Consider the following 27859-nt stretch of genomic DNA (forward strand, 5'->3'; position numbering starts at 1 on the left):
TTAATGTCCATTAGTGAAAAAATCCTAATTCACTGCGCGTTGTTCCTTCACCTTAGATTGCGCAGGCGCAGTAGGCAACTGAATTATTGATACACATTTTCTTCCTTTTCTAATTGTAGTACAGTTAGCTAACTGTGGTTTAAATGACGGTAATCCTTTCTTCGGATTTAGTTGAGCATGTTAAGTTAGTGTGCCCTTTTTGTTTGAGTGTCATTATTTCCTCCAAAAGCCATAGGGTCAATCTACGGGAAAGGTAAAGGCAACAATGGTGTATTAAAATGACTTGGAGCTACATGTAGTGCCGCAGAGGACGGGGATCTATCACAGATTCAACTCAAATGAAACTTGACAGTAATGGATCAGAAAATTATTTTCACGTCAAGTAAAGTGAATATGGCGTGGACGCGAGAGCAGGCGCCGCTCACGAGAGGAAAGCACCGTCAGAGCAGGCCCTACACCAGGAACATGCGTAGGCTGGACATACACAGAAAACTAAAGTTCATGTGCGGCTGCTGTGCAGATTCACAAGATCCAGTGAACAGAGTGAGGACTTCCACAGCTGGGGATTCAAAGAGCAATCTCTGTTTTGTGGGTAAATTTTGTTATAAAAAACGCAAGAACATTGACGGCCCAAAGGAACATTTAGCACACACAATAAAGCGAGTATACAACAGGAAAAGCCGCAAGGCCCGCGTGGCAAGAGGTAGATCTGGACAAGACTCCGTAAAGAGGGACGTCTCTGCCTCCAAACAAGCTCAAGGCCAGGCTTCAGCTGCAGTTTGCGCAGGGAACTCCAGGCTAACAAGTAAGTAGGTCGCTTTCCGCAGTTAGTAAAAAAAAACATGACAAAGGCCACTTCAAATTAGTGAAATAAATTGTTCTGCTTTGAATAATGTCTCAAATCGCTTATAGAGAAGTTTCCAATGGTAAATCATGTACTTTCTAATGTGTAGTGATAGGACTCTGTGCTAAGCTAATAATGCTAACGTTAGCGGCTCAACGTCATTAGAAACTTTTCTCGATTGAAATCGAAAAACGAAACGTTCACTATTATTAATAAGTGACATTTCTATACTCTTGCAACAGTATGTGTTTCTATGTTTGCAGGATTTGGTGAATGCAACCATCCCATTCCTTTTGCATTTGCTACTTCTAGATCTGTACAACGAGTCGCAGCATTTGGCTGTCACACATGTGACTGTACATATTCTGAGTGTTCTCCAAATGCGCACAATACAGTAGACAAACTCCAACAAGACGGCAAAGTTATTGTATGGGATGACTCTTTCCCCAAAGTGAGTCTTTGTGACATAAGCCCCTTATGTGTTGAATGCCAGCACAAGTGCACCTTTGTCCTTCCAGATAATGTCACATCTAAACACTGCTTTAAAGAAGAAATGAGAGCTGGATTTCGGTTCGAGCCTGGCTGTCTGAGCCAGAAAAAACAATCATTTCATGAAACTGTTCAAGTTAGAAATAATGGACAATCTTCTCAATTGACATATGTCAATGATCAAAACAAGGATGTGACAAACCATGCAGATCCAGGGTCACTAGTCAATCATGTTCCACACAATCATAAAAGTTGTGAAATAACCTGCTCAGCTGAACAGAGACCAAATAAGCTTTGCATGATGCAGAACAAATGTACTGATTCTAGCCGAAACATTTTGAGAAATGAATCACTTAACATAGAAAATGGCATTTTGTCAGAAGACTCCAACACCCAAAACGGTGATCGCATTGACTCACCATTAAACAACAATGGATTCAGTGACGCACTGGGATCTGTTTATTGTGTGGACAGTCCGAAGAGAACTGCAGAGCAGCAATTAAGGCCAAATGTTCTTGCCTTGAATAAAACAGATGAACTGGCCTCATTCACCTGCCAACGAGTTAGGGTATACTCAGGAAAGAATAGCAGCTCATGTGCACGCGCATACTTGACATGGCCCCTTGTGTTGAGAAAGCCGAGCTCTACAGAACAGTCAGAAAGTGCTGGACATCCTTCTTCTTTTCAGATCAGTCAACATTTTGAATCAGCAGACCCAGATCAACCTCCAATACCGGGGCTTTCGATTTCAAATCAAGGGGCGGGAGCAAATATAAAGGAAAATACCACCAATTATGCGGATGCATCTTCAAACCTCCTGAACAAAAACAGAGATTGTCCACTATACTCTACTCAACAAAGGCTAACAATGCCTGATATACTAGACACTTTTTGTAAAAGTTTAGCTTCCTCTTCATCTCAAAGACCAGCACCATTGCAAATAAAGGGATCCTCTTCTCTCATGATTGACAGTAGTAGGTCTACCCCCTCTCCTTTCACACTTGGCTTGACTGAAACTAGCCCCAACATTTTTCCAGATACCAATGAAGTCTTAAACAGTGTGTCAAGTTCACCGCCTTCTCTCACAACAACAGCATCTAACGTCTGTTGTGTTGATCAATCACAAACTGCGAGCTCCGTCAGCTTAGACTTGAATGATTCGTGTGACTCTTCATCTCTACTTGCTCAAGACATGGAAGTATCTTGTGATGAAACTGCAACAAGGAGAAGCCCACCAATACTCGAACCATATTTCAAAACAAGCCAATTTATTTGTAACCTAACAACCGCTTATGGAAATGACTCATTAATGTCCATTGAGAAGGGTAGAGATGGAGATCTTTTGCTTCCACCACTACTTTCTCCTCTTAACTCGCCTCTAAAGCACATCGTGACTAACACCTCAGTTGAATTTGAACATCACAACAGGGATATGCCCAAGCCCAAAATGTGGTCTGAAAATTACACACCAGAAATAACTAATGTTATTGAAGACAGCCATGCACAAAATTGTAGGAGGTCACAAATAGAAGCTTTTCCAAGTCATAATGATGTCCACAGATTTGTGGTACCAGCTGAGGAGGAATCACAACAGCAGCCATTGGTCACAGACTCGACAGCACAGTCTCCTCCCTCGATTGCTTCAACACAATCAAGCTTTTCTCCCAGCAGTAACAATGATGAATCTTCAGACCAAGATTCTAATTGTTCTGAAATGTCAGAAGACCACGAACCGGAAGAAGATTTGGAGAGTCCGGAAGTTCTGGATGAGATTAAAGCTTATGAACACGACATTCTACTCGTGGATGTATTTCAAGATGACTCTGATCTATTTGAGAAGTTACCGCTTAAAGGTCTTCTCAAACTAGGACCTGTCAGGACAAGTGACAACCCTGAACCAGGGTGTAAGAAAATGGTTAAAATAGTGCCCCCTACTTCTGAGTCATCCAAGATCACACAAAGGTACGTTAGAAAAAATGTAGTCTTGTACTTTATCTGATTTAATGCGTGGTGGTGTGTTCTGTCCTGCACAACAATTGATATGAATTTCTTAATTTAAGGAGCAGTATTACTCCTGTAAATCTGGACTTTTTGCGTGACAGTCCAGGTATGGCACACAAGATGTAAACTCACTTCTTTTCCAGTGCCAGTTAACTAATCTTTTTTTATACCTGTGTGATTTTGTTCAGAGGACAGCCCCCGAAGGTCATGGAGACCCCAATGCAACAGTACTTCTTCTGCTCTGCAATGTGGCTCTATTAAGCAACACAAACTCATGGTGATGTTTTACATGGGAAATTACCACACTAAATTTCTTTCAAATGTATGTGTCAGATACTTAATGTTTGTATTTTTTAGGTTTCATCAGAAGAAAATCGTATAAATACCGAACAAGAGAGGTGTTTTATTATTTTTTCATTATTTCATTGTTGTGTTTTTAGATCCTAAACATACTGTCTTGTTACAGAACTGTACACTTTCCAACTGAAAACATATCTCATATTTCTCCAAGTCTGGCCTCAAGACTCGGTGAGAACACGTTTTGTAATATATTTTATTGCTCCATATTATTGCAACAGTTACTGTAAATAATTTCTGTGTTCAGGGTTTATAACGCGGAATACAAGCACACCGAATGAAGCGGATATTAGATGGCAGAAACCTGCAGTAAGTGATTACCTGCATTTTCAATGTTTTTGAAAATGATGAATATGCTTGATTTTAACGTGCAAAATTTCAGTACTGCAGAAACTACTTCAGTGAATCCTTAAGCTGTGGATTTAAAGCTTGCCGTTTCCATCATGTGCCTATGGATGGAGATGAGAAGGTTTGTGAAATATTGTCCAAATATTGTGAAATATTGTAAACTAAATATTTTGTACACTAGTCTTATATTCAAGCGGCTGCACATGCAACATCGCCCTCTGCTGTTTGTTGTTGGTAACTTTGCATTTTCTAATTTTTCTTGTCTTTTGATGTAGTTTTGTACAGAAACTTTGGCGCGATTTGTTAAAAATCCTGCATGCCTTCACAAAGCAGGTATTTTTATAGTTAAGGAATCTCTCTCGTGCTATAACAAATGTCAGAAAACGATGTGTTTTTTTTGCGCTGTAGGAGCTGTGTTTACTGGCTTCTACCAAAGCAACAAACCGGGAGTGTATTTTTCCAAGCCAGTGCTGATAACACTTCAGTGGGCTCTTCTCAAAGCTGGCATGTTGTCTGATCTATTCACCGTTTTCAGAACTGCCTTGGCCCACACTATAGTGGTCAGTAAATCTTCATTAAGGTTTCATGGCACAATCACTTGTCACCTTGTTCATGTTTTTTTTCCAGCCTGAGCTTGAGTTCCTCCTTGGTGTTTTCAATTTCATCAGAGAAAAGTGTCTCATGAGCTTTGCACCAGAACTTATGCAGCTCACACTTAAGGTAACTTATTTGTTTTCTTGATGCCAGGGTGATTGATTTTCTGATTTTCTTTTTTTTCTCTAACAGATGGCCGGTGCTGGCCTGCCTCTGAGTTTAGACTTCTTGGACAGTGTGAAAAATACTGAATTGCATCAAACAGTTTCTTCAAATTCTGCAACAGCCCTTTCTGGAAACACCAGGTAACGTGAACAAATACCACCTGACTTCAAACCTTTGATTTTGGTTGGCTGTAGTTCTATAGTCCTGGTGATTTTTATTTATTTGTTTTTGCATATTTTGACCAGATCAGCGCCCACAGAGTATCTCAACTTGGCACATGCTGTGATTGAGATGGAGGTTGGTAAATAAATCCTGTTGTATTCTTTTTTTTTTATTGCTGTCAATGTGTGTGTGTTTAATTTACCGATAATCAGTTACTGTTGGCCGTTTGTGAAAGAGTAGAAAACTTAATGTGTGTGTTTGATATAAGCTTTGTACCAAACAAGAAGACTGGAAAAGACTGGGAAAGGTTTTTCAGTCCATCTGTCAATCAACCCAACAAGTCAACCAAGTGGAGAAAATCAGTGGTCGGATCGCTGTAGCTCTCCTGTCAGAAAGCAAAGACAGGCTCGTGCTGCCTTTCGCTGCGTTTGCAGAGACTGGTAGACTAATTCAAATGATTAATAAACTCATGTACAATTTGCCAGTGCCTTAAAAGATTTTTTTATTCCAATTTTACAGCGGCCCACAATATTGATGACGACAGTCCTGTTATGAGTTGTTTAGGTAGAATTGGAGTTTCGCTTATGTTGCGCTACCATAAAACTCATCAATGGGTAAAGGTAAAAACACAGAATGTGCAATTTAAGTTTTTGATGTATATCCATGTAATGTTTTTATTTTAATAAAAGGGTCTAAAGGTTGTGGAAGTGCTGTCGGCTGCAAAGGTCAGCTATGCCACAATGAAAGGGTTGTTTGGAAATGAAGACGGCACCTCACGCTGCAATCTTGTAAATGTGGCAACTGAGCTTTTCCTCCTAAACAGCAGTGTTGAAGGAGCTTTAAACACTCTAAGAGGTAAGAGCGTCAGACTGGGTAAAGGGTAAATTGTTATTATAAAACTTAGATTAATTTACAAGTGTCATGTTTATCTTTGGTCTATAGAAAATGAGTGGTTTCTGACATCCAGCTTGTGGCCATGTGAGGCAGCTGATATTGAGAACCGGACTCATGTGCTGTTGCGTCTGGCTGAAATGACTTCTCACAGAGATACTCTGGAAATCCTCAGCAACCTTCCAGGGCTCAAGGAGCCCAATGGTATAGTAATACCACTATGTTTTCACGCGTCCATACTAATGTTTAAAGTGTTTCTTTCCAATTTTAGGCCACGTCGACATAGCCAGGTATACTACTTTCTTTTCTGCTCATCTGCAAGTCTGCCTAGACAGACAGATTCTGGCATTGGCATCAGACCTGGTGGATTTTATGCTCTCCAAAGGACTGCAAGTTGACCAGGCCATGCTTCAGATGCTTCTCCACAAAATGGGAAAACAGAATCTTTGGCTCCGGGCACGAGCAATCTTCAAACGTAAGTTTCTTAGTTAAGTATTGCCAATATTCTCTATCTTTGATCAGTATCTATATCTGATACTGATTTCTTTCTCTTAGGCTCGTTGAACAAAGGTTACTATCCGGGAGTGTCTGCTCCACATGCAATGATGACTTTGATGGTCCCATCTCAGCTGGGAGAAATTGAACTCGCACTTACTTTTGAGATGTTCATTACAATGAATGCAGCTGCCATTCTTGCTCTCCCAGAATGCACCACTTCTACCATGTCCATCACTCTCAAAAGGTAATTGTCCTATATGAATGTTTCCTTATATTACAACAATTTACGCCCACAATTGACCAAAATATGTTAGTGTGGAACAGTTTTATGTGTTGTTGGAGTAAGAGGAAAAGAGGCACATATATGTAAACGCATGAATGTACAGCAGGGGTAGGCAAGTTACTTTTCTGACTTATCAAAAGTCCAAGAGGCGAATCCCCCAAATCATGACCAAAGTAAAGCCCCATGTTATTCAAATCCCAGTGTTCATCCTATCTGTCCTCATATGGGGGTTGGATCATCTTCTTGGAAATTTTGAAGTAATTGACAGTATTTTCAGTATTTTTTAGGCCACTTTAGCAGGTATTTGATCCCTGTTTTGCATAATCACATTTCTCAAAAACATGTTGGGGGCCAGAAGTTCTATACTGGAGAGCCGGATTTTGTCCCGGGCCTGACTTTGTCTACCTCTGGTGTATAGTGTATGACGTTGAGCATTATATGAGCAACTCTGGTGGTAGTGAATGATTTGTGAATGATTCATACTATAGTGCCTAATAAAGCCACAGTGATTCTATTGGTTGTGTTTTTTTTCTGTGCAGGACTCAAAGTGGTGAAAGTGACTATCTTTCTGCTGGTAGTCGTCTACTTTCTGCTGCTTGTATTCCACAGCCCAAACTTAGTGTTCGCTATACGTCTGTGAACTCCTCGCAGGACCAAGTCTTTGCACTTGACATTTCATCAGCTCGGCGTTGGCTTCGAAATAATCACTTATGGGCCAATGAGGTTTGGACTATCGCAACATAAACTTCCACACCTCAAACCACTTAAATCATTTTAATTTCAAGCCTTAGCTGCTTTTGTTCATGGACCGATGTCTGATAACAGATGAAATCAAGATTTTCTGTTAAACAAAAAAAAAACATATGAAACAGAAAGAATCAGATGGTCTGTTCCAAAACAGTGCTATTGTTAGAACTGCAACAACAAAGTTACATTGTTGAGTGAAAATAAGCATGCCTTTGATGACATTGTTGAAAATTTTGTGTTTTATATATTACTTTGTGAAAACCGTTTGAATGTAAATATAAATGTATATTTATACGGGAAATTAGTTTTATACAATGTTGTGGTGCTGGTCTATATTATGGAAATACTGTTTGAAGTTAAAAAGCTGTGGTTTTCTTTGCAAGGTTTTATAAAACAGCAGTTTTATTTTTTTTTTCATATTAAAATAAACTGCTTAAACGTTTCTTTACATCTTAAACATCTGTTCAGCCAATATTCGCATTATGGTTCTTTACTTGTATAACAACGTTTTGTATACAACAATAAAGAGGACATAAAATTGTTGTAAATTTTTGTTGTGCGCACAAATCTTCCACTAGGGGGAGTCATTTGTTATACCACTAACTCGTTACTGTTTGCCAAATTGCATTATTGTTTCTTGTATCAATCTGGACTAGAATTATCTCTTGATACAAACAAAATGTTTCCACATGCTTCAATGCATGCCATAGCCTTACACATGGCTTCATCATAAACACTGTCATGGGGCCCCACTCCATTAGTCAGGCGTGCAGTAAATAATGGAAAAAGGCCATATTGGGCTAAGAGCATCATCGCGGAACGCACAAAATCCCAATTGCAATGCGTTGATCACACCCTGGCCGCCTGAATTGCAAATGGTCCATACAAGTAGCAACCATTATAAGCCTAGGGTTTGCAATAGATTTAAAAAGGCCAATACGAGGTCAGTAAAGGATTTGAACTATGCTGCAAGAAGGTTTCCGACTGTGACATTTTCCTACTGAAGGCTTTTGAGCCATCCATCCTTTTGTCTGCCTTCACGGTTTTGGCTCGTCGAGGTCTCATATTTGATCAGATATGTTTGAGCTTAACCTGTGTTATAAAGTAAGCAACCCCCACGAAAAAACACATCATGGGCAAAGCAATAGATACAGCCTAATATATAAATGCATAAAACAAAGTGGCACAGACTGGAGCACCCTTTCGCCTACATTTGTGAGCGCGCCTGCTCTTCTTTCGCTCACGCCCTTGTCTCCTCCCCAGGGCGGAAGTAGTTGGTGCGTTTCCCCCCCCCCCCCCCCCTCAGTAGGACGAGAGCCACTGGAAGAGCCAGCACCACCGTACCACGGGCCTGCGAGAGAGCCCTGCACGCCTCTCGCCTGTGTCGAACCGAACATGATGGAACCAAGCAGCCTTTTTACTTAAGTAGTTACATGTAGAGCCATACGCCACGGGGAGTTTTCTGTTCGGGGACGTTCCAAGAGTCCACGGACTGTGCGCATTCCTCCACGCAGAGCGCAGACTGGGGCGAGCCACCGACGGACGGGCTGCCTTCGAAAAGAGCACCGCACGGCCTCTTCTCAAGCTGCACGGATGATTTTTTACCTACGGACTCCGCGTAAATGTCCTTTACCCAAGCTCCTGTTTGTTTATGGCGCCTCTCTGACTCCATGCACACTGTGAGATCTGCGCTTTGATGAATAATTTACGATCCAGTGAACTGTGGCTGGCGCTGCAACTATCAACCGAGCACAGGCTGCGCGTAACGCCGCCTGAGCGGACCCCGATGGTTGATTAGATTCGAAACGGCACGACCAGACGGGCTAAGCTGGAGGAGACCCTAAACTATTATGATTAGTGTCCTAGATTTTTGAAACACTGGGCCATGTTTGTGAATCGGCGGGGGAGGAGAGACGTGACCCCCACTTCTCCAAAACTGATCCAGTGCCCCTCCAAATTCGGCTGGATTTTATGAGCTTGACCACCTATTGTAATTTTTTTTTTTTTTTTTTTTAACCCTTTCAACTTGAAGCCTTACCAAAACTAGTAATAAGGACTAGTCTGTTGTTGAAGGAACAAGTCTAAAAAAAAAAGTGTTATAGATGTTTTTTTTGCATCTTGCCTGAGTTATGCAATACAGATAATGTCTGTATGTCACTGACCAACATTTCCACTGTTTGAACCTCAGTACCTCATGAATCTACCTCAAGAACCAACTGTGTATCTAGACAACACTGTCGACCCGTGCATCCTCAAATGAATACCTCAGCAACATTGATATAAACTGAGCCTGTGTTGATCTGCAGATGGCTTCCTTTCCAGACTCCGACCTGCAGACGTGCCCCCTCTGCAAGGAGCTCTGCGGCTCCTCTGCACCCATCTCCTCCAGCTCATCTACCTCTTCCTCCTCCTCGCATACATCCTCTTCCTCCTCTCAAACCTCCAGGAGGCTTCATGTCTTACCCTGCCTCCATGCCTTCTGCAGGCAGTGCCTAGAGGGGCAGCGAAGTCCCGGGGACCCTCTGAAGCTGCGGTGCCCCACCTGTGACCGGAAAGTGTCCATTTCTGAAGCCGGTGTGGACTCCCTGCCTTCTTCTAACTTTCTTTTCAGCAACTTGCTGGATGTGGTGGTGAGCTCTGAGGAGCCGATTCAGAACAAGAATGGACATCATCACCGTGGTCTGGGGGGGTGCTCCTCCAGCTTTCCTCACCAACACGGGGGCCTGCTGAATCACCTGGCTGAGCCTCAGTGCAGCTCCTGTGATGAGGAGAACCCCGCCACATCCCATTGCCTTGACTGCCAGGAGTATTTGTGTGACAACTGTGTGCGAGCGCATCAGAGAGTGAGACTGACCAAGGATCACTTCATTGAACGCATCGGAGAGAGTCTCCATTTAGGACGGGTCAATGCCAACAGTAACCCAGGCCAGGCAGGTGTGTCTGTGTCTCTAGCCCAGTCCCTTCAGAATAACTTCGCCCTGCTGTCCCTCTTCCAGGATCGCATGAGCTTCTGCCAGCACCATGACAATGAGGTGAGTGACCGCCCCTTTGAGTAGGCTTTTGCATTTCTATAGTTGTTGTTTTTACAGTCACTGCTATAAACCTACACATGAGGTTTGAGAGGTGCATTAGACTTGAATATCCTTACAGCCCAGCCCCCGCTCTTACAATAGTATTCAAATCTCATAGTACAATTGGATTAACTGTAGTATTGGCCATGGAGACCATATGGCCTTAAGTTCGCAGTGGCTCTTCACCTACTTCCCTGGAGATGCATGTAGGCACGTGGGCTGAGCTGGATTTGCACACACACTTATACACTTCTATGCAGACACATGCAGAGTCTAGTTAATCTGTACCACACCGCCATACAGGCCAAAGAGAGGCCTCAGTAACTGCACACATGTTTCTTGCTCTGATAGAGGGCCTATCAGTGAGGGTCGCGAAGATGTAGGGTTTGGCTGAAAATGGGAAAGACAAGTTGGGACTCGGGGATCAGAGCTTTTTTCTTTCAATTTCTTTCTTTTAAGCTCAGGTTTGAGAAAACTACAAAGGCTTGTTTTTGACTGTTGCAACCATAACCTCAATGTTGATTATAAACTTGATTTGATCCCCTGTTTCAGAAAACCTATTCCCTCACCTTTTGAGTTTTTTATGATAAAGGATTTGGGAACTTTTTTGGAGGATCCTGCAAAGATTTGAGATGATATAATGTAGGGCTGGGCGATATGGACCATAAGTCATGTCCCGATATATTTAGGTTGAATATCGATATACGATATATATCCCAATATTTTTTCATTTTAAGTGATATTAATAAGCATTCACCAAACCTTAATCAAGCGGCAAGTATCAGAAGTCGGATCGGTTTTCCAATTTGGTGTTTTTAGTGAGTCACACCCTTCCTCACTCCCCCCACCAGTGCCAGTAACTAGGGTTCAATTTTCCAGTAAGAGATTCATCTTCCAGTAAGAGGTCCACAGTCCTGAGAGCCTCAGGCCTGGGGGAGGGAATGACACAGAAGAAGAGGCTTGTCTGTCTTTACCTGGGTGCAGTGGCCACGCAGTCATTCTCATTCTGTCAGCTCCTTGATATAGAGCTTGTGCGTGTGATGTCATAAGAAAATTGAGTGGCTATCTCTGCATTGTTAATCTTTTGGTGTTCTTTGAATTGTCCCTCAATTTGACGTTACATCTTATGTTATCGTTTGATTTGTTTTATTAATTTGATTTGAATAGAAATCGAATCTGCGTAAGACTGTGATCATAAGCCAGTTAGTGTTGTTTCCCAACAGTTACTTTTATTTGGATGCTCATAATTGTTATTAGTGTTTTAACTGCTCACTGTTGGCCATAAGTGTAATGTTGAGATGGGCTTACAGGACATCATTTTGCCCTCAAATTGTTTATAAGATAAGATAACCTTTATTGATCTCACAATGGAGAAATTCACTTGTTACATTCAGCTCTCGGAAACACTCAGAATAGTGTGCAGAATAGACAAGAAATGTGCAAACAATTAAATAGTAAATAGAGGTATCTTATATACAATGACTACCAAAGAACTTTAAGGGGGAAAAAGTATAAACAGTAAAACATAAAATAAACAGACAAAAATAGAAAAAAAGATAGAGATTATTGCATATAGTTTTGCATAGTGGTTATTGCACATGTTACTTTACAGTAGTGTTATGTTTTGGCCTTATCATTCAATAACACCCTTCAGGTTGTGGGAGGAGTGACAGTTTGAGAAATACTGGCCAACACGGAGAATGTGTGTGTATTTTAGTAGTGTGTAAATACCACTTGAGGCTTGTGAGGCTGAGAAGCTCCCCTGCTGTGTGTGAAGGGAAAATAGAAAATGGGATTACATCAAAGGGTTGCCCTCTGCGTGCTGTGATGTCAGACTCTGACACATACTCTGCCCATCTGAGAAATGTCTAATGATATGATAATCGTGACGGCCATCTGACTCACATTATTCAGTTGACACCACGGTGGCGGGACTTGGTTTGTTCTTATTCTTGGAAATTGATCACATAGCATTTTGTAATTTCTCAGCCATTTCTTTCTGAAAGTGAGAATGGAAACTATCACTGAAAACATATGTTGGCTTGGCTTTGTCTCTCCCACTCTGCAGCTTTGGAGCGAGAATGTTTGTAAGGAAACCTAACCCTGCACTGACGCTGATACAAGGCCAAAGGAATTCCTGTAACTTGAGTTTATAGCTTCTGGGTTCTCTTTTTCCCTTTTGCTCTCCCTCTCACACACTCTGGGTATTTCCTCTGTTGGCTCCTGCCTTTCTCATCAACCCATGGTCTGCTCTGTGTCAGAGACAATAGGCGTTATAGAAGCAGAAAGTCTCCCTAACATGATTTAGCAGCTGTTGCTGTTGAGGGTAAAGTCATTACACATTTCATGACCCTTGGAAGTATCCCAGTAAATGTGTGGCTGTGCGCTTTCCTTTCTAAGAGCATCCCCCATCTGCAGGTAGTTATCCTCTGAAGAGGATTTTAGTATGTGTTTCCACACAGCCAGCACACTCGGATTATATGAAGTCGGACTTCCAGGGCTTTAATGCACAACATGTGCCCAATTATTGGAGTGCATTCCCCTTTCCTGTGTGTTGTGAATGTGTTTAATGTAGGCTCACTGTGTGTGTGTCCATGCTTTGATGTACAGTTTAGGACTTTGAGCCATATAAATTTAATGGTTAGAGAGGAAGGCATTTATCACATTTCTGTGACAACAGGATTTAAAACCTATCCAGAAGCTAAACCCTGCCACTTCCTACTCGGTAGCTGCTCTCAAATGGGCTTTTAATTGGCCATTATTTGACCTCTCTCAACAGGATTGTGCCATTAACACATTTCTCATTGAAGGCTTTAAGCAGTTTAATCAGACTCCAGCTGTGATTTGTCCTCGGAAGAAGTAGAAAACTAGAAACTTGAAAAGAAAGGCAAAACACTGATCCTTATGTCACACCCAATTTGCTTTGTAATAATATGTAAAGCTTATTTGTGTGAATCATTTGTCTGCCTGTTATGTGCATGCAAGAATGTTTTACAGAGAAATAGCTTGAGGGCAGGCTGGTGGGCTCTTTAAACTAAGGAAAACAGTATTGGTGCTCTTGTTAGTTTACTATGGTTGAATATATGTAGTGTGGCTAAAAGGGCGAGGTGTGTAGTGTATGATGCCCTGGAAAGCCTCATTAACTAAGAATAGCTGGATGCTGTACACAGTTGTATTGGTTACACCCAGCTGCTCCACATTTCATTCACACAGCGTCTCCGTTTCAGCCCTTGTGTTTGCTCTTAGACCTCGTTCTCATATTTCTACGTCTTATATGCTACTCTTTCCCTTTCAGCTCTCTCTTTTCTCTTTATTGTGATGTTTACCTTTTCCTTTTCCTCCCTCTCTGTCATTCCCCTGTCTGCATATGTTTTTTTGTTTTTTTTTACAGTCCCAAATATCTAATGCAACACCCAGTCACATGCTCCTTAGGTAATGAGGCCAGCTGACTCTGGTTTGTTTTCCTTCTCTGCTGCAGGGGCCATCCAATCAGCTCGCTGGCTTATGGCCACCGCCCCCCTATGTTGTATCTGGCTGAGTGTCAAAACATTGCCAGGCATGTCCTGTGTCCGTGGCAACAAGCCAACAAGGCTAACCGTTGGAAAGGTAGCGGAAAATGATGACGGCAAAGATGTGAAAAACATTGTTTAATGCACAGAAAAATAGATGTATATATGTTTTATGTTTTTTTGTATATATTATTTTTATGTAGTATATAGCTAATGTAAAGTTGGAATGATAAGCTTCTTTTTTTAAAGTCTGCAAAGCCTTGCAACCCAAATAAGTTGTTCTGTCTATAAACTCTTGCTCTGTGCATTAGTTGAAAGCCTGCAATATATCTTTCTTTACTAAAAAATTGTCACCTGACATCACCATTCAGGTATGTTGGAGGGTTTTGTGATGGGTCAATATTGACAAATGGGTAGATGTGGTGAAAAGAACTTGTTTCTTAACGGCTGTAGCCTGTGGGCTTCACTCATCCAAGTTGCTATTAATTGTTGTTGTATCAATGTTGGTAGAAAGTACATTATATAAAATGGAGGGGAAAAAAAGACTCTGTGTCATGTCAGCATGCGTAAGTTATTTCTCTTTTTGAATCATTAGATTTGTACTATGAGCATGCCTGCACTGTAACTGTACCCCTGTAATCAGCTCGGGATTTTCTGACACCACATTGTGACACAACGTAGCCCTTGTCCCTTCCCCCACCACCGCCGCCGCTGCTGCTGCTGCACGCGGTCCGCGAATGCTGCACGGAGTGATTTTACTGGCTGCCTGCGCTCGTGCCCTCTCCCCCAGTTCTCAGTACCTGCAGGGGGAGGGGGAGAGATGAGGGAGGAGAGAAGGGCCTATCCCAGAGTCTGCAGCCTGCTCCCTGTGTGCTATAGTCAACATGATGCAGTCTTCCGTCCTGATTCTAAAGTCTTAGATGAAGCCTTCTAGTCTTGTGTGAGAATGATGTTACTAATAAATACATAAAAATATGAATGAACATCCTTAACATCAAAGATACATGCACTACTCTCAGCAACTGCACGTAGCCTATATTAATTATTGTCAACCTTCTGACAATAATTCAGAAGGCTGGGGCAGAATCTTCATAGGGATAACTTAGATGTTGACAGAAGATAATATTGGATATAGCCATTGATATCTAAAGATACAGCAGTGTTCAGAGAGAGAGGTTTGAAACCAAAAAAGGTCTTACTAAAACTGGCAAGACGTGTTCCGTAAAGACCCTGCCCTGCCTCAAGTGACTGATCCCTTTTACCAGTCACTTGAGGCACTTTTATTCACTTTTATTTCTTTCTAAGTTGAATAGATAAACACAGTCCTTGTTTTAAGCCATGTCAATAATGGTTCGAAAGGAGTGATTGGTAAAAATGTCAGAGGCAGAGAGGAAACGAGATGCTTTCATGAAGACCTCTGGGAAGAGCCTGTATCCTGTGCTCGTCAATGATATTGACTGGCATTCCAAGAGGCTGATTATTACGTAATCCTACCATGTGCAGGGGAGAGTGTGTCTTACCTGGGACCCACTGTAGGGATATCATTTTGCTGTCAGAAGTCGATACTGCTCACTTATGCAATGAATTTAATAATTCAGCAAAATCCCCACATGGTTCACACTTCACAGCATGGATAATGCATCCAATCCAAACCGATCTTTTAGTTGAGGATACCAGAGTGAAGTGTCTACTCCTTCTGTGACCCTTGTTTGATATAACTTTAACCATTGCCATGCTGTGGGACCTGCACGAGGCGCACAATGGTGTTGACTGCCTCGTGACTGGATTTTAAAGCCTATTTTCTTCTAATACACATTGAACTCATGTTAAAGCCAAAAATCACAATTTCAATGGTCGCAAAGGCTGCAGCTTTTTGGGAAATTAAAAACACTTTTGTTCCAGTCTATTTTATATGAAACAAAACAGGATGACTTGCCCTTTCATAGCAATTTAGGCCAAGTATGTTCATTTTATTGCATCCCACCAGGCGCAGGGCTTCACTGGTGGCAGGTGGTGTGGTGTAATAAAAGTTATTGGCATGTTTAATTAGCATGACCTAATTACACCGTTTCTGGGCAATGTCCTCTCTTCTCATGTAGCTTTTCCATGTAAAATGTTTTGTCGATCCTTGGTAAGCCCTGCCAATGTTCAAAGCAGAAGCCCACATTTTTAACCATCAATCATCCCGTGCCTATACGTCACCCCCAACTGCCACCTTCACACACCCTTCAATGTCTCCACTTCTGTCCCAGCTGCATTCTTCGCTTTTGTGCGCTCTGTCCCCTTGGAATTCAGAAGATGCTGATGAGGAAGAGGGGTGGGGGTGGGGGGTGGTCGGATCAAGCAGGGGGAGGCCTGTGAGTGACAGAGCTGTGTGGACACGACAGAGGTGGGACTCGGCAGAAGGCCAGGCCGGGAGAGGGGGGAAGAATAGGCTCCGCGAGGGGCTTTAGGAGCAAGCGGCGAGCGGGATGGGGCGCAATCAAGGGGAAGTGTTTCTCTGTGTGTGTCTCATTAGATTATGCTGCTCCCCGGGGGACAAGTGTTATTGATGGATTGATTGCAAAGGTTCCTCCCCTTCCAATGGCCGTTCGCCCTCCATTGTGGTTTATTGATGGGTGTCTTTTGAAAATGATTGACTATGCATTTTTTTTTACTTTTTTACAAAAAAATGTTAGAATTGATGAAGGCTTATGTATAAGAAGGCTCAGAGAGTACATTTTCATTATGAACCACGTACAAACAAACAAAAAGTTGGAACCTGGATCTGGGTTTGCTGCATTTGGTCAGGTTTATGTATAGAAGCATTACTTTTGGATTAGTTTAAGAAGGCTATAGTGAATGTGTGCTGTACTCAAAGCCAAAGTTGCCACATTATTTTGGTGGTGTATTGTTTTTTTTTGCAGGCTTTGTATTTACTTGAACTGAATAGGCCATCTAACCGTTGTATAAGTTATTTTAGTCTCTTGTATTGTTGTTAGTTTGAAATAATCCTCCTGTCTTTCCTCGCTCCCCAGGTGTTTCTTTTCTTCTGTGAGTCCTGCTCTGTGCCAATCTGCCGCGAGTGCAGCGCTGGTCGTCATATGGGCCACACAGTCGTTTACCTCCAGGACGCTGTGCAGGACTGCAGAGCCATCACCATCCAGCTACTGGCAGATGCCCAACAGGGACGGCAGGCTGTGCAGGTGAAGCAACATTCCCACCGAGTGTCTACGTACACTCGTCAGTCGTCCAGGTTTAATTAATCATAGCAATGTATTAAAAAAAATATATGTAGTGACATTTTAGAAGCGTTTCAAAATGGTGCCGTAATAAATGAGTCTGTGAAGCTGCGTTCGGCTTTGACATACAAGTAGTATGTGAGCAGTGCACGTTTGAAAGTGACCGGTCCTGTTTGCTTGGAGATGTCCAGCTGGCCCTGAGCGGGGGTGGGTCACTCAGGGTGAGGTCTGGCTGGGGGCTGTGCTGTAGGTCAGAGGGTAGGAGGAAGGAGAGGAGGGCTGGGGGGAGGGTAAATGAGCTATTTAAAGGATTTCAGAAAAGGAAAACTCCACACCTCTTTTGACAGAAATGAAGCACTTTTTGTTCCCCCTCCTGCCATTCACTTGCTCACTTATTCAGCCACTCATCCCTGCCATTACTCGCCCCACCCTTTCACGAACACACAAGCGCAAGCCTTCTTCATTTCAATGATTATAGAGCGTATGGTAGCCTGACAGACCCCCCTCCGAATGTAGCTTTACAGTTGTGAAAGGATCTCCTGCTGAAGGTGTCAGCTTTTGATTATATGCAAAGCACCAGATGTTGCCGGGCATGATGTCGTCAATGTGGGCGATATACCAAAACTATATGTTATATCCATTTTCTTTACTAATATTTAATTTTAAAAGGTAATTATAATTACGTAGTTGTACGAGCTCCTTGGTTAAATTCAGCAATCGTATGTCCTAATTTATAGAGGGTGTGGCAGTAGTGCGAACTTGTTAAAGAATCATGAAACATTAGCTGTTTGCCGCTCAGGTCATGTGACACACTGCCACGGGATCTCCTCATCACAGCCTCGTCTCATCTATCCCTTTATCCCTTCTCTATCACTTGCACCTTGCACTATGCCATCATTAAATTCATACTCAGCCATCGTGGGTTATTTTTTTACATTGTACAACAGGCTACATTGAAGAATTTGCAAACTCATAATGGGGGCAGGGGCCAGTATAGCTCTATGCATAGCCCTTAAATCGCTTCATATAATCAAGGATTAGCTTCACAAACCCACCTTGTTATTCTTGTGGCTGAACATGATGGTATAAAGCCTGTAATATTTAATTATACAAACTCATTGGAGAACAAAAAATAAAAACAACTTTAACCTCAAATGATTAGGGCCGAGTGACGAACATTGTGGCAGCTTTTATTTCATGTCCATAGCTCCAGACATTCCAAAGATTATCAATGAATCAGAAGAAAACATCTGCACGGTTTCAACAATTTTCCGGCTGCATTTCATTTTCATTACAAACTATCCATGGGTCTTCACTGAGTTGTTATGTTTTATTTTTATAAGGCCCCAAAATGACATCTTTGATTGGAACTCCCCGACCGTTTAGAATAAGACGGCACATGAACGCAAGCCTATTAACCCGCACCGAGTGTTCAAACTACAGGCTCCACATGTACTACTTTATACTTTATGGAGTGGAGTGGCTCAAGCCTGTAGTTGAGTCACAAGGAGAGCAGCGCCTACCATCTGGCCGTTAGTCATTGGTCACACAGGACTAAATGCTGACGCCAGATAGTATACACGCTCCTGTCCCCTAAGGTAGGAAATTTCCTCCCTCTCCATATCCATTATCTATCACAACCCCCGACCCCGGGCTTGTGACCTTCTGGTTGGCCGCACCTCTTCCGTTGCAGTTCCTCATTGGTCGGTTCTGCCCCTTTTGTGCTGCATGCGCCAGTCCTCGGGGACTGTTGTGGGATTTAGAAATGTGAGACCAGCAAACAGCAAGAATTAATACGACCAGACTCCTCAAAGCTTCTGATTAGCCATACCATTTATCATGAATGTTTGCATGACTTTTTATGAGCTTTTGATCTAATGGTAGACCTTTGACATAGAGGATTTCAGCCCAAATTCATCAACTGTAGCTGCAAAGTAAAATGACTTGAGCTATTTTTGATATTAAGGAAAAACTCAATATTCAATACAGATTTTGTCAGCAAGATGACACCTTTGGCTCATTGATGTAGCTTTATATGGAGCTTGTGTCTATTTTACCAAACCCATAGTGATACAGAATGTTCAATTAATGCAGTTTTGTATATAAAATAGGATGCTAGCTTAAATGTTGGCACTGCTCATTGAATTCTGAGGCCAAGGAAGATAAAGTATAATCGATGGCGGCCCATATGATTATCTAGTTCATATCTGATACTATGGCGAAAATGTTTTGTGGTCAGTGACTGCCCTGCAGTCACTGGATATCACCAGATCCTGGGTTTTCTTTTCAGTGGCGCTGTACCAGTTAAGTCATTTCACCCTAAAATTTAAGTTGACAGTCTTGCATTTAAAGCCTATGCAGACTGTCACTTTATGTTTGTGAAGCTTGAAGAATGGACAAAATGCTAAACAGACAGAATGAGTGTGACTGTGACATTATTTATATACTGAACTGGATATTCCACCTTCTATTAAGCTTGTGATCATTCTTGAGTCTTAGCATGGCGTCCTGCCTTACTGAAACTACTGGAACAACCTACCTCAAGCTGGCAGTTTGAAAAGGAGCTTGCAGCCCAGCTTTGTTCCTCCAGGGCTGCTGTGGGGGTTGGCCACGGTGGGTCGTAAGACAGGGGTTGTAGATCATGACCTGTGGAGGTTTAGCTGACCTATGATCCCTGCGGCCAATATCACAAAGAAGACCTTATCCCACCTCCCCTCTGTCGATGTGAGGTCTGCTTCACCCTGTGACCTCCCCCGAAAAGCCAGAGGAAAGGCCCAAATAAAACAGCTGAGGAAAAGCACAGAAATGCCCATCATTTGTTCTTCAAAGCAGTTAGTTCCTTTAATTGCTAAATTCAGTGTATTTCTCTATAAAGGCCATTATAATTGTTTTTACAGATTAATAAATGTATACATTTAGTGAAATGTATATGGGCAATTTTACAAAACCCTCATGCAAGGATTCAGTATCTAATCAATAGAAACGCACATTAGCATAGAAAGAGACCTGTGGTTCTTGAACTTTTTCCCCCAATACCACCCGACCTATTCAGGACGAAACCCGGTCTGAAATAGATTTAAAAATATTGGGTTACATTGTGTCTGAATTGGGTGTTTAAACCATGTCTAAATCAAGAAAAAAAGCCTAATTTAAATGAATTTATGCTTTTGTAAAGCATTGGTTTTGATTTAACGAGACCAAATTTGACCTGAACGCTTTTTATCTCTTTATTTCAAGCTGTAGACTTGATTGGACCGGACAGTGTTCTGTGAAGGGGGTGAAGCGCAAGTACTTTTCCGTAGCCTGGATAAGATCTCCCATTGTTGAGGCAGGGAAAGGAGCATATGTGCTGCTGTTTATCCACTACAGTAGATCATGGTGATCTTCTATAATGAGGACATATGATTGTGCTTGAAATAATAGTTAACATTTACATTAACCTAAATGGAACGGTGTTCTGTGTCCACAGCTGAGCATGGAGAAGGTCCAGTCCATGGCAGAGCAGGTGGAGATCAAGGCAAAGGTGGTGCAGACTGAAGTGAAGGCCCTTGTCCTGAGACACAAGAAAGCGCTGGAGGAGCGAGAGTGTGAGCTGCTGTGGAAGGTATGCCCCTTTTACAGTTGCGCGACAGCATTCAACGTACTACAGTTTAGCAGATTGTATAAGTGCTAACTGAAGGCTAAGTTTGCATCAGGAACTGATCACAGTAGACAGTGGACAAATGTTGGCATTAGCAAATATTCTAATAGAAATATCTTTCGCCTACTACTCATATAATTGGTCATAAGTGGCCAAAGGGATTTTTTTTTTTGATAGAACATCATTTAAAGTTGTAACGATAACAAAACTACTTGGCGCATAGGATATGTTTTAATCAAAGTGCCTGTTTGACCCACTTAGCAATTCTGTATCCCTCCCCCATGTGGTGTCGATGAAGTCTTTGTGTTTAGGTCAAAGTGCCGTAAAGAAGGTCTTCACTTGTCCTAATCCTGCTTACGTCTCCATGGGTGTCTTCCTCTTCTCTTATCTGATAATGTTATTAAGACAAACCAAAACCATTTCAAACTGTGCAGATCAGACCAGATTTTATTATTACATAACTTTCTCATAGAAATCAGTTTGTGTGTGGACGAATTGTCACAACAGCTAAATGCATGCTGGACTGGTTCTACTGTTGTAAATCATCAATGTTTGCTGATGATCCTGTTGCTGACCTTGTGTAGTAAATATAAATATCTGATGTGTACCAGCAGTGCCACATGGTGTATGTGCAGGCTACACTGTTTAAGGCATATTGTACACCTGTAGTCCAACTATAGACGTTTGAGAAAATTAATGTGGCTTACACGAAAAAATCTGTGTAAAAGACCTCAATGGGACAGTCCTAGTCACTTATTTGTTCCTGCTGGGATCAAAAATGTTCATGCAGTTTTGAGAAATGTAATGTATATATTTGTCAGCTCAACAACTCTGAGAATCAGATTATTGACAAACCTCAAAATCAGTGTCACATATTACCAGTCTGAACTGTGGCGTCACTGGTATAGTTTGTGCTCTAAACCTTTCTGTGTTGTTTGGTTTTAAATTCTTTTTAAAATGTCTGTAATAAAGGTTTGATTAACTAGCAGTAATGTGTCTCGAAGTTAACACGAAGGATTTCTTTAGCATGAGTGCCTCAGATGTTCCTTCCCATTTTTAATTTTACTGGTCAATATCTGGCCTCAATCCTCAAAGTGCACCTGCAACACAACAGGACCCTGTGATGCACTTTCCTTTGATTGTTGATTCTGAACACAAAAAAAATGTTTAGACAAAGCTATGAAGTCGTTGCTGCTTTGGGCTATTGACATTAAAGCTTACACACTGTTTGTCTCGTGAAGCTGTATACTGAATAGTCATACATCTGAAATATTATTGTGGCTGGACCACTTGATAAATTGTGTGCAATGCACATTCACTGTAAAACAGCTACGAACGATATAGCCTAGTAGTATTATTGTGACCAGAATGGTGCTGACAGCTGTCCTGGCAAGGAAAAGCAAACCCAGAATAACATGCTGTGACTAAGTACTGCATTATTGCAGTATGTAGAAGGACTAAAAACTAAATATTTGCACAAGTGAATGTAAATGTTAGCAGTGATGGTCTGCAGACACACCTTAGTGTCTGCAGACTATTGGCTCCTATGAAAATGTAGTTAATCTATTACGTTACGTATGTAGTTATTGAAAGAAAAAGAAAATACATAGATGTTTTGGGTTGTGTGAATAAGCTCTACAATGTAAATAACATATTTTCCCTTTTCTACTTTGCTGCCCTCTACTGGCTCATTTCAAAACCACCACTGGCGTATATGTATATGTATATGTATATATTTCTTTTTTTAATATACAACACTTGAATAGCAAATGATTTGTAGTCATAAAATGTACCTTTTTCCTTTTTTTTGATTCAAATGTTTGGGGTCACTTAAAATGTCCTTATTTTTGAAAGAAAAACCCTGCTATAGAAGCTATAGAACTGGCTATGGTGTATATTTGGATGTCACAATTTTATGATTGTAAAATAGCTCCTTTTTGCTCACTTTCAGATTGAAAAGATCCGTCAGGTGAAGGCCAAGTCGTTGTACCTGCAGGTTGAAAAATTACACCAAAGTCTGACCAAACTGGACAGCACTATCGCTGCTGTCAGCCAAGTGCTGGATGAGGGACACCATCTTGATGTGCTTTTGGCCAGAGAGCGCATGCTATCACAGATTCATGAGCTCAAGACCCTCAGGGGTCTTCTGCAACCTCAGGAAGATGACCGCTTCATGTTCACCCCTCCAGACCAAGTACTGATACTACTTTCTGTTTCATTCACTTTTAAAGCGAACATAAAGCATAACATTGTTCTCTACCCTGCAGGCTCTGCACATAGCCATCCAGTCCATGGGTCTGATCAGCAGTGGAGCCTTTGCCCCAGTTACCAAAGCCCATGGAGAGGGTTTGAAAAGTGCCCTTTGTGGGAAGCCTGCCTCTTTTACGGTTATCGGATATGACCACGACGGTGAGCCCCGCCTGTCCGGTGGCGATGCCCTGTCTACAATAGTCATGTCTGTTGCCGATGGAAACCTGTCTGCAGCGGAAGTGACGGATCATCTGAACGGCTCATACACCGTCTGCTACCTGCCCAAATGTGAGGGCGAGCACCTCGTGTCTGTGCTAGTTTGCAACCAGCACATTCAGGGAAGCCCCTTCAAGGTCCTGGTGAAGTCGGGACGCTGCTATGGCTCTCTGGGCTCCCAGGTCTCTGCTTTTGGCTCTGAGGGTGAAGGAGATGGCCAGCTGTGTCGGCCCTGGGGCATCAGTGTTGACAAGGAGGGCTATGTTGTGGTGGCAGACCGCAGCAACAACCGTATACAGGTACACCATTTTCATGCCATCTATTAGAGAAATGTGCAGTGTTGTAATTTAGATTTGATATGCTTTCAGATATTCAAACCTTGCGGTGCATTCCACCATAAGTTTGGCTCTCTGGGGTCTCGACCTGGGCAGTTTGATCGTCCAGCTGGGGTTGCATGTGACAGTCAAAGGCGAATCATTGTGGCTGATAAAGACAATCACCGTGTTCAGGTATGTCTCAATGTACTTGTACGCTGTCCAACATGAAATTCTCAGAAAACACATTTTAAAGGGATGTTTCAGGATTTTTGACATAGGGCCTCATATGTGTTGTTGATTTTCTGGATATATATATATATATTTTTAATTCATGCTGTCCTTATGTTTTAATAGTTTAGCGACGCTAGGCTAGTGCTAGGCTAGCGCATGTCTATGGTAACTAGTAGCCTGTGGGTCACACTTTTTAATGCAGGCTACTAGTTACCATAGACATGCGCTAGCCTAGCACTAGCCATGTCTATGGTAACTAGTAGCCTGTGGGTCACACTTTTTAATGCAGGCTACTAGTTGCCATAGACATGCGCTAGCCTAGCACCACTACTAAACTCTTCAAATATAAGGACTGCATGAATGAAAAAATATATATATCTCCAGAAAATCAACACCACCCTGAAAAAATAGGAAATGAGGCCCTATGACAAAAATCCTGAAAAATGCCTTTAAGCATTTAGCATTGTAAGCATTGTCAGATTAGATTATAGGAACAACATTCACAATTTAAATATGCTGTCTTCCCTTAACAGGTGTTTAGTTTTGAGGGCCAGTTCCTGCTAAAGTTTGGGGAGAAGGGCACCAAGAATGGGCAGTTCAACTACCCATGGGATGTGGCTGTCAATTCTGAGGGTAAGGTCCTCGTCTCAGACACCAGGAACCACCGCGTGCAGCTCTTTGGCCCCGATGGCTCTTTTCTCAATAAATATGGCTTCGAGGGTGCTCTGTGGAAACACTTTGACTCTCCCAGGGGCGTGGCCTTTAACCACGAGGATCATCTGGTCGTGACTGACTTCAACAACCACCGCCTCCTGGTGATCCGGCCCGACTGCCAGTCCGCCCGCTTCCTGGGCTCGGAGGGCACCGGGAACGGCCAGTTTCTGAGGCCCCAGGGCGTCGCCGTGGACCAGGAGAACCGCATCATTGTGGCCGACTCGCGCAATCACCGCATACAAGTGTTTGAGCCCAATGGCAATTTCTTATGCAAATTTGGCACACAGGGGAGTGGCTTTGGACAGATGGACCGACCCTCTGGTGTGGCAGTGACACCCGATGGAGTCATTGTAGTTGTAGACTTTGGAAATAATCGCATTCTCAAATTCTAAAATGTTTAATTCTTTTTTTTTTTTTCCTCTCTTCCTCTGTTTGCCTTTTGCAATTTCGGAAGAAGGAAATGGAGGACAGAGAATGAATCAACAGACAGAACAGGAGGTGAGCTCAGCCAGGATTCAGAGCATGCCGCAGTGAGGGCAACTTTTATACAAAGGCAGGAGGTTTTGCCATTACACCTACTTTTTTTTTTTTTTTTTAATCTGTCGTCCAAATGACAAAAATGATAATCAGTCTAAAAAGAGCCATTTTGTTCCCAGCACTGAGCAGCTCTGAATCCTCTCTGTAAGCTCTCCTTAGGTTTCATCTCAGGGAATTTCTCACTTTTCTTGAAATCTTGTATCCTCTGCTCCACACCTACCTCATTTAAAGCTCTTTATGAATGTACTCATAGTCTCTGAGCAGAGGTTTATCCGTGAAGTTTTACAAAGATAAATAGTCTACCTCTATACTATTTAAGAGAGACAAAAATTGACTCTTCAGTTCAAATTTGCACAGGATTCATGGAATTTTTGCTGTGCATAGATAGAGGTGAGCAACGTGAACCTCCCGAATGTTGTTGCTGAGACAGTACTCAGACCATTGTAGAGGCTGCATGATTCATTAGTAGATGGCTTTGCTGGGAAAGAGGAAACTAGTGTTCAATGGTTTCCTATAAAAAACAAACTGTAGGCTTAAAAGTTCTTTTTTCCCCCCTCTATTTTCTTCCTTTTTGTTTTGCTTCTACATCAAGTTTTGCGTCTAAGTTGGTGTCTGACTTTAGTGGAGTGAAAGATGGAGTGCAAAACGATGCCTATGTTGATAGATTTTAAATTAGCTCAGGTCATGCTGCACTGAAAAATGGCACAGACCTTTTCAGGCTTCCCCTAAAGCATTGCTGTCTTATAATCTTAGATGCTAGATGAATTTATTATGAGCAAAATTGTTCAGTAAAAAAAAAAAAAGTAAGATTCCTTATGATTATTAGATGTTTTCCATTTCCCTCTATTTACTTTATGAACATCTTATTAGAAGTGAATATAAGTGTGTAAGTTGTTGGTCACAAAATGGCTAAAACAATAGTTATGCACATCTCCAGAGAGAATCCACCAAAAAAAAAGGTGGGATGAACTATCCAGGAGTAATTTGTGATTGCAGTTACCCCTTGTTATTTGAGGCATTTTGTGTGACAGAAGCCTCAAGTATGAGAGAAAAAAGACAGACGTCACAGAAATGGCCAATATGTCAAGTACCTCACCTTAAAGGCCTACAATATAATTTTTGGGTCTAGATAATGCTTTGAAAGCCGCTCCCCTGGATCTTGTTGTAGTATTTATTCAGGTCCCGTGAGCAGATGGGTAGACCCACCCTAATCGAGCTGATGAGGCTCCTCCCTGTGGGGCACCTGTAGATTTCTCCTTATTTGAAATCTGTAGAATGACTACTGGAGTCAACCAAAGTTAGAATTTCTGCACAATGGCCAACTTTACATTTGACAATGAATTTAACGAGAGATCTCTTTCTAAACATTTTGGAAGTAATCACTTTTGTTGGGATGTCCAATGATCAGAGTCGGAGTAGTTCTTGACAGTTGCTCTGATAAAACACCCTGTCTGCTGTATCAGACAGCTTAAAACAGGACACTCACACCAAAGAACGTTAGCCATTCTTTATCTTGCTTCTTCCACCAAACTGGTTCATCAAGATTAAACGGCCCATAGGTTCAAAGTAGCAAAGTAATGATCCTCCATTCACTTCTGTTGTGGGGCTTTAAACCAGTTGATCATTCATTCAGTAAGTGTCCCATGAAATGCACTAGACAATATCTTCCTTCCTGAACCTAGTAAGGAGAATCTTAGGATGTATGAAGTTTCCGACAGGCTGTGTGTATAGTTGGTGACGGTCTGTCTGCACATGACTAGGTTCAGCATCCTCATATCTCAGACCTCAAAAGGTTCGACAACCTCTTGTAACTTCTGAATACCTCAAGTAGGCTCTGTCACACAGACCTACTGTGTTTAACATGCAAATGTGATATTGTTTTTTTTTCATGTACCTCATTCTTTATACCTCAGTTCTTGTATTTATGCTTACCTCATCAGTTGTGTATACAGACATATACCTCATTGTATTACCCTTACAGTGCAGTACATGCCTCAAAGCTCTCGGACCAAAGATCATGGTACTGTTTTAAAGAGCATCAAAAGATGCACTCCAGTCATCTTTTCATTTTTGTAACCATGAAACGCTCATGGTGTGTACAGTCTGCTGTTAGTTGCCTGGTTAACTTTGCCTTCATCACTTACAAACCAAATATTTCACATAAGAGCATTGTGCCAAAATGATCTGTGTGAGTTCTGTGCCAAACATTGTGGGCATTTGGACCATGCGTTAAGCTGCAGTGTCACTGGATAATTCTCTCATAGACACATGTTGAATCAGAACACTGTGGGTATATCTCCTCAGATCAGATGCACTTAAAGGGCTGGGCCCTTGATATTGTTGACCTCATAACCACCTGACCTCAGATTTCACTTTGTTACTGTTCAGTTAAACTTTTTTGTCTGCTTTCCAAGGCAGGACAATGTGCTCAAATTGAAATACAATACTGTATCCCATGTTGTTTGAGACCGTTGCAAACTTCAGGATCAGTTTTTGAAAAACAACTTTACATTTTGCTTAACACATTGACAACTGGCTGGTTAAATATTTCAAGCCTTTAGCACAGTTCTGGTCCATCAATTCTGCTGCTTTGATCTCAACACATGTTCATTATGTGTGATTTCAGTATTACTGTGTGAAATGTTTTTTTTTTTTTTTTTTTTACATTGCAGAATTCTATCTTTAAGATCTTTAGGTCTTCACTCTTAAAGAGCAAAAATATATTTTAAACCTTATTTTTCCTTTTTTGCATGCTTTAAAAGTCCTTGAAGTAT

The 27859-nt window shown here is 41.8% G+C and overlaps 2 protein-coding genes across 2 annotated transcripts; both read left to right on the forward strand.

The window, feature by feature from the left end:
- Positions 1-4624: 4624 nt before the first annotated feature.
- Positions 4625-7585, forward strand: topaz1 (testis and ovary specific TOPAZ 1; the record flags this gene model as incomplete). The annotated part of the gene is made up of 10 exons (XM_079570371.1): positions 4625-4759; positions 4826-4938; positions 5044-5095; positions 5229-5400; positions 5480-5580; positions 5650-5815; positions 5903-6055; positions 6123-6326; positions 6407-6593; positions 7172-7585. The coding sequence occupies 10 exons, from the start codon at positions 4625-4627 to the stop codon at positions 7374-7376; spliced, it is 1488 nt and encodes a 495-aa protein (XP_079426497.1). The 3' UTR covers positions 7377-7585.
- A 1114-nt stretch (positions 7586-8699) lies between these two features.
- Positions 8700-27531, forward strand: trim71 (tripartite motif containing 71, E3 ubiquitin protein ligase). Its single transcript, XM_079571241.1, has 7 exons — positions 8700-10411; positions 16977-17144; positions 20650-20784; positions 22772-23014; positions 23088-23585; positions 23655-23795; positions 24368-27531. The coding sequence occupies exons 1-7, from the start codon at positions 9686-9688 to the stop codon at positions 24938-24940; spliced, it is 2484 nt and encodes an 827-aa protein (XP_079427367.1). The 5' UTR covers positions 8700-9685; the 3' UTR covers positions 24941-27531.
- The last annotated feature ends 328 nt before the right edge of the window (positions 27532-27859 follow it).

This window comes from Gobius niger, assembly GCF_951799975.1.
Source record: "Gobius niger genome assembly, chromosome: 14".
NCBI lineage: Eukaryota > Metazoa > Chordata > Actinopteri > Gobiiformes > Gobiidae > Gobius > Gobius niger.